Source organism: Canis lupus, chromosome X (genome assembly GCF_003254725.2).
Source record: "Canis lupus dingo isolate Sandy chromosome X, ASM325472v2, whole genome shotgun sequence".
In the NCBI taxonomy this organism is placed as follows: Eukaryota; Metazoa; Chordata; class Mammalia; order Carnivora; family Canidae; genus Canis; species Canis lupus.
Window position 1 is genome coordinate 120,781,991 of NC_064281.1, and position 14,549 is coordinate 120,796,539.

General features: G+C 37.0%; 1 protein-coding gene across 2 annotated transcripts in view; it reads right to left on the bottom strand.

The window, feature by feature from the left end:
- GABRA3 (gamma-aminobutyric acid type A receptor subunit alpha3) overlaps positions 1 to 14,549 on the bottom strand; it is a 309,468-nt gene that overhangs the window by 22,495 nt on the left and 272,424 nt on the right. For both annotated transcript variants that reach the window (XM_025460685.3, XM_025460684.3), the window contains exons 8-9: positions 13,503 to 13,655; positions 271 to 482 (exon numbers count right to left, since the gene is read on the bottom strand). In XM_025460685.3, the coding sequence (XP_025316470.1) occupies positions 271 to 482; positions 13,503 to 13,655 (365 nt within the window). The remainder of the gene's footprint in view (positions 1 to 270; positions 483 to 13,502; positions 13,656 to 14,549) is intronic.

Sequence of the window (14,549 nt, forward strand, 5' to 3'; positions counted from 1 at the left end):
AATGTGTTCCCCTTGATTCTAGCAGTATCGTACTCAGGGTCGGTCCCTCATCACAAGACATCAACCTTCTATGATACCTACCCTCTTTTCTTTGACCCCAGAAAACACTCCACATTGCCAAGAAGCACTCCAGTTGAGAATTGGATTGATGACCCCAGTGAATAGCACACAGCCTTGGCCAGTTCCCACAGGCTGCAGGCTGCCCACTCCTGGTTCCAATACAGTTCTCTCAGGGAGTGCTTCCCAGCCCCCACCCTCACTGTATCTCACCTTCATCTCCAGGGCCTCCGGCACCTTCTTGCCTTCCCAAGCCCAACTCCGCTTGGTGAAGTAGTTAACAGTGGCAAATTCAATCAGCGCAGAAAATACAAAGGCATAACAGACGGCTATGAACCAATCCATGGCCGTCGCGTATGCCACTTTAGGTAAGGAGTTTCTGGCACTGATACTCAAAGTGGTCATGGTGAGAACAGTGGTGACACCTGGGGAGAGAAAAGATGAGAACCAGTTGCCACTGGGAGACATTTAGAGCATACATGATGAGATCACCAACTTCTTACTTATAAGGAGGAGCTATACCCCATTCAAAATGGCCCCTTTAAAGTAAAACACAGGGAATGTTAACATGGGATGGTTCTACCTAGTAATTACTCCATCCCAGTTATCACAGAAATAGGAATCTCCAGTAAAGCACTTCTAAAAGTTGTCCTCTAGCCTCTGCTTAACACTTCTAGTGAAGAACAAGTAATCTGTTTCATGGTAAGAGCACTTTTCAAGCAGAAAACCTTGCCTGCTGAGCTGAAACCTGCCTTCCTTTAACTCCTAGCCCACTAACTGATTTCAGAGTTCTTTCTGTGGCAACACAGGAAAGAGAAGCCTGCTCCCTCCTTTCCAGGACAGGCCTTCAGAGAGTTGGAGAGGGTGGTCATGATTCTTCATGAGTCTGTTAATCTCCATAATGGACATGGCCACTTCCTTCTCTTGTTTCTCTTCCTTCCTCATAATGGTAGTTCTCCTCTGAACTACACAGAATATGAGCCCAAGACTCAGGATTTTCACTTCCCTTACTGTGAACACTATTCTCTTAATACTGCAACAACCATTGTAGAAAATGGTACTTTAGCTGCATCGCAGTCTAGGTCCTTTTGAGCTTTGTGGACAACCAAAGCTACTCCAAAACCTATTTCTTGTGAGTTTTTGTCAAACCAGAGCTTGCTTTTAGATCTATTGATTCTTCTTCTTGGTGGTGTTATTAAACTAAATTTAAGACTTCTCTTTATTTACTTTCAAATTCTATTAAAATTATTTTTCTTTCTTTTTTTTTTATAAATGCAGTTTCTTTTTTTAATTTTTATTTATTTATGATAGTCACAGAGAGAGAGAGAGAGAGAGAGAGAGAGAGAGAGAGAGGCAGAGACACAGGCAGAGGGAGAAGCAGGCTCCATGCACCGGGAGCCTGACGTGGGATTCGATCCCGGGTCTCCAGGATCGCGCCCTGGGCCAAAGGCAGGCACCAAACCGCTGCGCCACCCAGGGATCCCCTAAAATTATTTTTCTAATCTGTTTATATTTTAAATTTACATATGAGCTATATAGTATTGTGGCTAACAACATGAGCTTTACAGTCGGATTGAAAATAGGCTGAGAAGCACCTGGATGGCTCAGTGGTTGAGCGTCTGCCTTTGGCTCAGGTCGTGATCCCAGGGTCGTGGGATCAAGTCCCACATCACTGCCTCTCCCTCTGCCTATGTCTCTGCCTCTCTCTGTGTGTCTCTCATGAATGAATAAATAAATAACTATCTTTAAAAAAAAGAAAGAAAATAGGCTGAAATTCTGGTAATTCCACTTACTACCTTGAACAAGATAATGTATCCCACTAAGCCTGTTTTATTATGTGTAAAATGTGTGATTATACCAGACTCAGAAATTTGTTGGGGGATCCAATGAGATGATGTTTATGAAGCCCATAGCATAATATATGGCACAGAGTAAACACTCAAGAAATAGTAGCTTCTACAATTAACATTGCTCCTATTTTTACTGTTAACAATATCATAATTATATAATTATATTATAAACACATTATAAATAATAACATTATAATAATTATTTTATTATTGTTAGCAGTAGTATTCTAGCCTCCAATATCTACACTAGAAATTGTAAGTCTTGAGCTCTGCCACTTACTTGCTTTGTATCTTGGGCAATTTACTTGATCTCTCTGTGCCTCCATTCTCCTCATCTATCAATATTTCCTACAGTCTCTATACCTTAGGATATTGACAAGGCAATTGTACCCAAAGCAATCCAGAATTGAGGAAGGAGGAGTAATCAGATCCTCTTTCTGAGTGTTGGCATGCTCAAGAGGATGGGGAATGTGAGTCTGGGTTAAGTAGAGAGTGGAAGGAGTCCTAATGAGGTGAGATATATTACATAGAAAGGCAAGTAGAGTGGCAGAGTTAAGATGTTGGAGTATTAGGGTGACCATGAACTTGCCTTGTCCTTCAAATACAACTAGACCAACATCAACTATTTTGAACAATGAGGAAGATGATCTGAGGATTAAGGAAACAATCTTCACAGTTGGAGGGAGACAATCTGGCAGATGCAAGGCTTATTTTGACAAACAAATCAAAGCACACCTACTTAAAGGTCCAAACACTCCCAACTACAAGGAAGCAGGAAGAGCCAGTGGGAAAGAGCAGCCAAAACACTAGAGCAGAACGTACATAGCATACACCAGAAAGACTTTGGGAAGTTTTTGTTGTTGCTGTTGTTGTTATTGCTGTTTTTTGCTGGTTTCTTTTCTTTTTTTTCTTTCCTCCTTTCTTTTCTGGACACAATGACTAGACAGAGAAATTCACTTCAAAAGAAAGAACAAGAGGTAATACTCACTGCCAGGGATTTATCTGAATTGTTAGATATAAGTAAAATGTCTGGACTAGAATTTAAAACAGTGCTTATAAAGATCCTAGCTGGGCTTGAAAAGGCATAGAAGACACTAGAGAATCCCTTACTATAGAAATAAAAGAACTAAAATATAATCGGATTGAAATTAAAAATGCTATTACTGAGATGCAGTCACAAATGGAGGCTTTAACAGCAAGGATAAATGAGACAGAATAGAGAGTCAGCATATAAAAGACAAACTGATGGAAAATAAGGAAGTTGAAAAGAAGAGGAAAAGAAACTATTAGATCATGAAGGGAGACAGAGAGAGCCTAGTGCTTCCATAAAGAGAAGTAATATCCATATTATAGGAGTCCTAGAAGATCAGGAGTGGAGAAAGGAGCAGAAGGTTTATCTAAACAAATTATAGCTGAGAACTTCCCTAATCTGGGGAAAGAAATAGGTATTCAAATCCAGGAGGCATAGAGAACCCCTCTCAAAATCAATAAAAATAGGTCAACACCTCGCCATATAATAGTGAAACTTGCACATTTCAAAGAATAAGAGAAAATTCTAAAAGCAAAAGCAGCTTGGGACAAGAGGTCCTTAACCTACAAGGATAGACATATAAGGCTGACAAGCAGACTTGTCCATAGAGACCCGGAAGGCCAGAAAGGACTGACATGATATGTTCAACATGATAAATGGAAAAAATATGCAGCCAAGAATAGTGTATCCATCAAGGCTGTCATTCAGAAAAGGAGAGATAAAGAGTTTCCAGGACAAAAACTAAAGGATTTCGTGACACTAAACCAGCCCTGCAAGATATATTAAAGGGGATCCTCTCAGTGAAGAGAGAGCCCAAAAGTAATAAAGACCAGAAAGGAACAATCTACAGGAACAGCGATTTTACAGGTAATAAAATGGCACTAATTCATATCTTTCAATAATTACTTTGAATTTAAGTGAACTAAATGTGCCACTCAAATGACATAGGGTATCAAAATGGATAAAGAAAAGAAGACCCATTGATATGCTACTTATAAGAGATTCATTTTAGACCCAAAGACACCTCCAGATTGAAAGTGAGGGGTGGAGAACCATTTATCATTCAAATAGACATCAAAAGAAAGCTGGAGTAGCCATCCTTATATCAGACAAACTAGATTTTAAATCAAAGATTGTAAGAAGAGATGAAGGACACTATAACATACTAAAAGGGTCTATCCAACAAGAAGATCTAACAGTTGTATTTATGTCCCTAACATGGGAGCAGCCAAATCTATAAACCAATTAACAACAATTTAAAGAAACACATTGATAACAATACAATAATAGTAGGGGACTTTAGTACCCTACTGACATCAATAGACAGATCATCTAAACAGAAGGCCAACAAGGAAAGAAGGCCTGTGAATAACACACTGGACCAGATGGACTTCATAGATATATTCAGAGCATTTCATTCCAAAGCAGCAAAATACATATTCTTCTCAAGTGCACATAAAACATTCTCCAGAATAGATCAAATACTGGGTCACAAATCAGGTCTTGAGCAGTATAAAAAAGATTGAGATTATTCCATTCATATTTTCAGACTATAGTGCTTTAAAACTTGAAGTCAACTACATGAAAAAAAATTTGGAATGACCACAAATACATGGAGATTAAAGAACATCCTACAAAAGAATGAATGGGCCAACCAGGAAATTAAAGAAGAGTTAAAAAATACATGGAAGTGGGGCACCTGGGTGGCTCAGTGGTTGAGTGTCTACCTTTGGCTCAGGTCATGATCCCAGGGTCCTGGGATTGAGTCCCACATCAGGCCCTCATAGGGAGCCTGCTTCCCTCTCTATGTCTCTGCCTCTCTGTCTCTTATGAATAAATAAATAAAATCTTTAAAAATAAACAAACATGGAAGTGAAACAAAATGAAAACATAGAATTCAGAACCTTTGGGATACAACAAAGATGGTTCTAAGAGGCAAGTACATAGCAATAAGGCCCTTCTCAAGAAACAAGAAAGGTCTCAAATACAAACCTAACCTTACAACTACGGGAGCTGGAAAAAGAACAATTAATAAAATGTAAACCCAGCAGGAGAAGAGAAATAATAGAGTAGAGCAGAAAACAATGATAGAGAAATTAAAAAAAAAAGAACAGATCAGCTTGTTCTTTGAAAGAATTAATAAGATCAATAAACCCCTAGACAGACTTACTGAAAAGAAAAAAGGAAGGACCCAAATAAAACAGCAACTTCTTGCTAGACACATCTCTAAAAGCAAGAGAAACAGAAGCAAAAATGAACTATTAGGACTTCATCAGGATAAAAAGCTTTTGCACAGCAAAGGAAACAATCGACAAAACTAATAGATAATCTACAGAATGGTAGAAAATATTTGCAATGACATATTAAAGGGCTAGTATCCAAAATCTATAAAGAACTCATCAAACTCAGCATTCAAAAAACAAAACAAAACAAAATCTGGTCAAGAAATGGGCAGAAGACATGAACAGACATTTTTCCAAAGAAGACATACAAATGGCCAACAGACATGTAAAAAATGCTTAGTATCACTGAGCATCAGGCAAATACAAATCAAGCCACACTCAGTTCCCCTCCTCTCCTTTATAATCCTTCTCCAATTGACTTATTTCACTCAGCATACTGAGTGGGAAAAATTAGAGAGGGAGACAAACCACGAGAGACTCCTAACTCTGGGAAACAAACAAAGGTTGTGGGAGGGGAGGTGGGTAGGGAAATGGGGTAACTGGGGCACGGGCAATGAGGAGGGCACTTGATGGGATGAGCACTGGGTGTTATACTCTATGTTGGCAAATTGGATTTAAATTTTAAAAATGTAAAATAAATTAATTAATTAAAAACAAACAAACAAATCAAAACCACAATAAGATACCACCTCACACTGGTCAAAATGGCTAAAGTTAACAACTCAAGAAACAACAGATGTTGGTGAGGATGCAGAGAAAGGGAACCCTCTTCCACTGTTGGTGGGAATGCAAATTGGTGCAGCCACTCTGGAAAGCAGTATGGAGGTTCCTCAAAAAGTAAAAAAATAGAACTACCCTATGACCCAGCAATTTCACTACTAGGTATTTATCCAAAGGATACAAATGTAGTGATTTGAAGGGGCACATGCACCCTAATGTTTATAGCAGCCATGTCCACAATAGCCAAACTATGGAAAGAGCCCAGATATCTGTAGACAGATGAATGGATAAAGAAGGAGTGGTATGTTTGTTCAATGGAATATTACTCAGCCACCAAAAATAACAAAATCTTGATATTTGTAATGACGTGGAGGGAACTAGGGGGTATAATGCTAAGCGAGATAAGTAAATCTGAGAAAGACAAATACCATATGATTTCCCTCATATGTGAAATTTAAGAAACAAAACAGATGAACATAGGGGAAAGGAAGGGAAAATAAAGTAAGAGGAAAACAGAGAGGGAGGCAAACCAGAAGAGATTCTGAACTATAGGAAGCAAACTGAGGTGGGTGGGAAGATGGGCATTGAGGAGGGGAGTTCATGTAATGATCACTGGATGTTGTATGCAACTGATGAATCACTGAATTTTACCTCTGAAACTAATAATACAGTATTTTAATTAAATTGAATTTAAGTAAAAAGTTGAAAAAATTGAAAAGCAAGGAGAAAAGGCCTATTAAGTCTGCCAAGAGAGTCAGCTGTGTGTGCTATAGCCTCTTGGTTTTCTTTCATATCTTGTTACCTCCAGTACCTTACTTACTCATTTATTATGTAAATGACAATTCATACTGGAAATGATAGTATGATTTCAACAGAGGACTCCAAATTATTGCCTTTGTACAAACAAAGTAGTTATCAAGGCTGATTAGCAAATCAAATTTTAAGCCCTGTCAGGAATTAGCCACATAACTAGGACTTATTAACAAACTATCTGAATTTGTAGCCTGGTAAGTTCCGGAATGGATCCCAAGGCTCAGTAATCCTCTGACCACACTGGGCAAGGAGTGATTCATGGGAGAAACAAGCTACCTCATTTATGGTTATTAACAAATGGAATTGTCTACCTTGGCACAGTAATAGCAGTGTGTCACTGGATAAATGGGGAGAACTATACTGCAATATAAATGTTTCTATACCATATCTCAGTAGAAGTTTTTAGAATTCTAGCCTCTAGAGCTTAATTAGAATAATTATCTTGTGAAGAGCTCTAAGCTCTTAGCTAGTCAGCTGGTAGGACCCTCAATCAAGCATTTACACTTTACAGATGGAAATGAGGTTTGGCATTGTAAGAGATCCAGTCCTACCACCCAGTGCTTCTTTTTCAAGACTCTTCTAGAATTTTATGACTGCTCCAACTGCATTTATTTTGAGAACTTCTAAAAGCTAGGACACTTCTTTGATAACACATGTCTGTCTATACTACTAAAGCAGGAGTTGCTTAAGAATAGGGATCATGAGTAATCTATCTCTATCCCCTCAACCCTGAATAGAATACCTGGCACAGAGTAAGTGCATAGTACATGTGTGATGTGATGACTGAAATTGCTCCACCCAGCCTGCAACCCGTGTGGCACTGCAATACATGTGTTCCCATCAGAGTGAATAATGTACTACTTTTCTTAGAGTAACTATATTGTTATTATTATATTAGTTCTTATTCTCTTCTTTTCTCCCAACATTAACAAGTTGTCTATTCTGTGCCATACAGAGTTAGGTCCTAGGGACACAAAAACCAAAACATTTCAGACCACAACATTCAAAATGAGTGCTTACTTTCACCAGGAGACAATTAGAGTTAATCATACATCATGTACCTGTTGAACTCAGACACCACCACAAAGGCAAAGCTTTTTTTTGGGGGGGGGGGGCAAAGCTTTTTGTTAATTCACTGTCACTCAGGCTTAATCCTGATCCAGAAAGTACATTACTGAGTATGACCCAGTCACTCATTTCTTCTTTACAACCCCTTTCTCCCAAACTCTTCTAATTCTCCAACTCTGCTATTCTATGACCAGCAGATTCACTTATATTCCCAACTTCTTCAAAAGCACAACCTCTTTTGATCTTAACTAAAACTTGACCCTCATATTGAATGTACTAGTTTCAGTTCTCAAAACATGGTTGATCCTTCAGAATCAAGAACTCAAGATATAGAGGTATGTATTTTCCTTGATCTCTAGTATTGCTTAGGCCATTACACTATCATAGTCTATGGTAATCTGTGCTGTGAGATTTCTATTTCTACCATAACCATTTCTACCATTACCCCCTCTTCATCCTTTCTCATAGATATTGTCTATAGAATACTTTCATCAACCTAAAGGCTACTTTGTGACCATTCCATCCCCTCCTTGGCCCCAGGTAACCACTTCTCTGCTTTTTTTCCAGTATGGTTAGATTTCTTCCCCCTAGAGTTTCATACATATCATACAGTATGTACTCATTTGTGTATGGCTTTCCTCACTCAGCATAGTATTCTTTAGGTTCATCATGTTGTTGCATCTATCTGTAGTTCATTCCTATTAATTTCAGAGTGCCATTCCACTGCATTGATATAATTTGTTTACCCATTCAGCTATTAATAGACATTTGGACTGTTTCCAATATTCAACTATTATGAATAAAGCTGCTGGGAAGATTTACATATAAGTCTTTGTGTGAGCATGTTTTCATTTTTCTTAGTAAACACTTAGGGATGGGACTACATGATTATATTGTAAGTATATGTGTAACTATAGGAGATTGCCAAACAGTTTTCTAAAGTGCTCGTACCATTTAACATTTCCATTGGATGTATGAGTTTCAGTCAGCATAGACTTTTGACTTATGCAAATTAAATATTAATTGGTACCTTTATATACATAAACCCTGACAATGAAAGTCCTTAGAGCATTTTATCTCTATCTCAACTTAAATATGCTACATTATGGTCTAGTCTTTTATTCAAAATATATTGTATGCCCACTTATTATTTTATACATTCAATAGTCATTTAGCATTCCCCATATATTTGTTAATTTTACTTTTTAAATGCATGTTAAACCTTCCTTCTGGGATAATTTTCCTTTTGCTTGAAGAACTCCCTTTAATGATGGTTTGATGATAATAAATTTTTAGTTTTATTTTTTTGTTTGAAAGGGTTATTATTTTGTTGAAGTCAGGATAGTCTATTTATTATTACTTTAAAGGCAATGCACTTTTTCCTAGGCTACTTTAAAGATTTTTCTCTTTGTTTCTTTGTTTCCAAAAGTTTCACCATAATATGTCTCTTGTCTTTTAATTTATCCTACTTGGATTCATAAAGCCTTTTTGTACTTGTTCCTTTTATGTCCTTTATCAGGCTTAGATAGGATTCAGCCATTATTTCTTCAAAACTTGCTTTTATACCATTCTCTCACTTTTCTTCTAGAATTCTAATTACTTCTGTGTTATACCTTTTCAATAAATTATATATTGTTTCTCACTCTTCTGCATTTTATACATTTTTGTCTTTCTGAGTCTCATTCTAACTATTTTCTTTCAGTTCATGGGTTTTCCCTTCAACTGTATGTAACCACTGAGTTTTTATCTATATTTTCAAGTTTTAGAATTTCCAGTATGCTTACTCTCTCGTGTGTTTTCTCTACACAACACACTGTCTACATGATAGAATTATCATGTTAGTTCCACCTACTTAAACATGTTCATCACAGCTATTTGAAAGTTTGATAACTCAAATATCTGGAGTTATAGTAGGTTAGTATTTTTAATTGGGCTATAAATTATATGTAACAAAGTAAAAATAGTGTGGTTGTGCATTTCAAATTGGGCAAATGTACACAGTTGTATAATTACTACCCCAATGAAGATATAGAATATTCTACCAAACCAATAAGTTCCCTTATACCCATTTTCAGTCAATCTACCACTCCAGAGGAAAGCACTGCTTTGGTTTTTAACATTGTAGCTTAGTTTCGCCTGTCTTGGAATTTTCTATAAATGAAATCATATATGCTATTTTGTGTCTGGCTTCTTAGTTTGACATAATTTCTGATATTAACTTATACTGTTTTGTGAATCAATAGTTGTCAATACGCCGTATGAATATGCCACAATATAAACACCCATTCAGGGCAGCCCGGGTTGCTCAGCAGTTTAGCGCCACCTTCAGCCCAGGGCGTGATCCTGGGGTCCTGGGATGGAGTCCCACATCGGGCTCCCTGCATGGAGCCTGCTTCTCCCTCTGCCTGTGTCTCTGACTCTCTCTCTCTCTCATGAATAAATAAATAGAATCTTTAAAAATAAACACCCATTCACTTGTTGATGTATATCTGGATATTTTCAAATTTAAGATTTTACAAATAAAGCTACTGTGAACATTCTTGTATAAGCATTTTATATATGTATAAGCCTTTTATATATATATTGTCATTTCACTTGGGTATGAAGATTGGGTACCTAGATTTTAGGGTAAATGTATTTTTTCACTTTATAAGAAATGGCAAAACTGTCTTTCCTAAGTGGTTGTACCCTTTTATATCCTCACCAGTGGTGTATGAGGATTCCAATTGCTCCTCAACCTCATGAATATTTGGAATTGTCAGTCTTTTTAATTTTAGCTACTATGGTATTTATAAAGTGATGTCTCCATGTGGTTTTAACCTGTATTTTCCTGATATAAAATGATGTTAAATATCTTTTCATGTTCTTATGGGGAATTTACATTTATTCTTGATGAAACGTCTAACCATGTATTTGCCAAGTTTTAAAATTAGACTCTTTGTATTTTTATCATTGAAATTTAGGATCTCCAATATATACTTTGTCATACACACACATACACACACACACATACACACACATTCTTCTAGTCTATGGCTTGCTTTCTCATTCTCTTAATGTTATTCTTTGATGAGTAGAAAATTTTAATTTTAATGAAATACAACTTATTCTTTTATTCTTCACTTATTCTTTGTACATTAAGGAATTTCTGCCTTCCAAAGGCTACAAAGACATGTTCTAAAAGCATGACATTTTTAGCTTCTATATTTAAACCTGTGATCAATCTTTAATTCTCTACAATGCCATTTCTGTCATAAATCAAGTTTTCATTTACGTGGGCCTACTTTTACTCTCTTTATAGTATTTGTTTTTTTCCCTTATGTCTATAACACACACTCTTAATTGCTATAGTTTTTAAATCATTTTGACATCTAGTGGGGCAAATCCCTCCACTTTGTTCTTTTTTAAAAAAAGATTTATTTATTTATTTGAGAGAGAGAGAGAGAGAGAGAGAGAGAGAGAGCACATAATTGGGAGTAGGGGGAAAGAGAATCTCCAGAAGACTCCCTGCTGAATGTGGAGCCCAACATTCACAACCCTGAGATTATGACCTGAGCTAAAATCAAGAGTCAGATGCTTAACTGACTGAGCCACCCAGGTGCCCCCACTTTGTCCTTATTCAGGAAGATATTGGCTATTCTTGGCTCTTCTTTCATAAAAAGTCTGCAATCACTTTTTATTTTTTAAAAGATCATTTATTTATTCATGAGAGACACAGAGAGAGAGGCAGAGACATAGGCAGAGGGAGAAGCAGGCTCCCCACGTGAAGCCCGATGCAGGACTTGATCCCAGGGTCCTGGGATCACCACCTGAGCCAAAGGCAGATGCTTAACCACTAAGCCAACCAGGCATCCCTGTAATCACTTTTTAAATTAACCTTTTATGTTGGAGGTTCTTACATCAATGCAGTTAGTGTAAATATGAACTCTAAACTCATGTGGGGCCACGTTTAAATTAAATAATAAATTCTTAAGGAATCCTATATTTTATACAGAGATCAGGTCAAAATAGACATTCCTCTCCCTGCACTGATTACTGTATTTTTTCTTAATGTTCTTTCTAGGGCATAATCCTTCAAAGGTATTGGATTTATGGGATGAATCTTTGTATTCATTTCCTATGGTTTATGTGAAAAAACTACCACACATTTAGTAGCTTAAAACAACACAAATATTTTTTCTTACACTACTGAAGGCCAGAGGTCTGGCAGTTTTATGGACCCCTTCCCCCTCTTTCAGAGCCAATAGCATATAGTATCTTCAAATCTCTCCACCTTCCTACATCACACTGCCTTTTGCTCTGTATTCAAATATCTTTCTGCCTCCCTCTGATAAGGACACTTGTGATTATACTTAGGGCCCAACCAGATAACCCAGGGTAATCTCTCCATCTCAAGATTCTTAATTTACTACACATTTGCACTGTCCCTTTGCCACATAGGATAACATTCACAGGTTCCAGAGATTAGGACATGGAACTATTTGGGGGCCATGATTTAGTCCACCACAGCCCTAGTTATAATCCTAAACTTCACTCGGGCTCAAAGCCTTTCTTGTGTAACCTTAAAACTCAAAATATTATTTACTAAGACTAGTAGTCCATCTTCCAACTAAACTATAACAGTATCAGTTCATGTGATTAACACTCCAATTTTTAGTTCCCTCTTCCATTTGGGTCCTTGAGTATTTCCTTTAATTTCTTATCAGCTAAGATATTTAAAAATAATGTTTTTTATATTTTGTCTAGCTTTTCTAGGATTTTGTAGAAGACTTTTCAGGGTGTGTAGTTTGTTATATTTCTAAAAATTGTTGACTCCTTTATAGATTCTGCTCTCTCCACTTCATTAGAACTTTTCAAGAACCAAGCATATCACCATACTCAACAGTCTCTACATGCTTCTTACCTAAAAAACACAGAATTTACACCAGATTATTATTTCCTGCTTTTTGAAACATTCTCCTCTTGACATCCATGCTATCACATCCTTCTAGTTTTTTTCCCCCTACTTTACAGGTTACTCTTTCATTTTCTCTACTGCTGTCTCTTCTACCTGACCTAAATACTGCTTCTTTCTAAGACATTATTTACTATTTAACTACACAGTATAGCTTCAGGATATTGGTAGGAAATATTGGCCTTCTGTGTGGGTACTCAGTATATCCATGTGTATGCCTCACAGACACCACTGCCATGAAGGGAAAACAAGCAGAAAATGTTCTATATGTTTTAAGTCTCCCAGGAGAAAATGCTAATGATGTATAAATCTCTTTTAAGACATCAGTAACTTTCTATTGAAGTAAATTTCCCTGATTGTGGGTACTATTGAAAAACCCTTCAAACTTCGTGTAGCATTTACTGATAATTTGTACTTTCAAAAAAGCTAGAGGAGAAACAGCAATGTCAGATGATTATAAAAAAAATGATCATAAAAAAGTACTCAATCCAATTCTCTGCTGTCAACTTAGTTTCCCACTTGTCACCATCTCTAGCTCTGCTCACTAATTTCCTCTTTTTCACTGAAGGCTCAGTCCCTCCCCAGTTCTTGAAGCAAACGTGACTGAGACAGGAGGCATTTTAGTAATCTTACTACTCCAACACTCTTCTTATTTCCACTTTTTTGTTAAGAATTCAGTTGCTTGAAACACCAGGATCTGATGTCTCAATTACTAACATTGGGCTGAGGCATTGCTCCCATCCACTTTCCTTATCCTTACTCTGACAGTCCATTGTATGACTTTGCCAATGCCCCCACCTGCTCATTATCCATAAAACAACACTCACCAAAGACCGTGCGGGCAGGGACAGATTCTCTGTTGAGCCAGAAAGACACTTGTGACAGAATGACAGTCATGATACATGGCAAGTAAGTCTGGATCACAAAGTAGCCAATTTTTCGTTTGAGATGAAAGTGGGTTGTCATGACGACATATTCTCCTGGAGAGAGAGTAAAATTAGGCAATACATAGCTGCATAAACATTGTTAAACCAAGGTGGGCTCCAATACATTCCAGCACCTCCCAAGTTCACATATCCAGATCTCTTTAATAATCATGAAGTAGTACAATTTTTTGTGCAAAAATGTATGCTAACACTGTACCAACACAGCTTGTTCAGAGCAATTTTGATACAGATTCATCCAAATAAATCAGTGTCTTAAATAATAATAAAAAACCAGTCTCTTCTACAGCATTTGCTATGTGATTGGCACTCTTCTAGCACTTTAACATTTAATATCTTAAAATACTTAACGTTTATAAAAATATTATAAGGTAGATACTATTGCTATCCTTATTTTATAGTCCAATAAACTGAGGCAAAGAGACATTGAACAACTTATACAAGGTTATCCAGCTACTAAGCAGTGGAGCCTGAATTGAAGGCCATATGAGTTCCACAGGTTATACTTTTTAAACCACTACACTCTGCTGTTTGAATGGACTTACAGAGTTAGAACCAAAAGTTCATATAGCAGAATGTGGGTTGGCATATATCACCCCATTCCAAAAGAATAGTGAACACTTACTTACTATGTGACAAACAACTTTGAGTGTTTTGCCTCTGCCCTCTCTCTCAAATACATTTTAAAAAAGTAAAAAAAAAATCTTCCACCTAGGCTTCCTACTTGTTATGGGTTGCATTGTGTCTCCTAGAAAGATATGGTGAAGTCCTAACCCTGAGGACTTCAGGATGTAACCTTCTTTAGAAAAAAATTAAAAAGGTTGTTGCAGGTATAATTAGTTGGGATGAGATCATACTGGAGTAGGATGGTCCCTAAACCACTATGACAGATGTTTGTATAAAAAGAAGATAGACACACACAGGGAGATA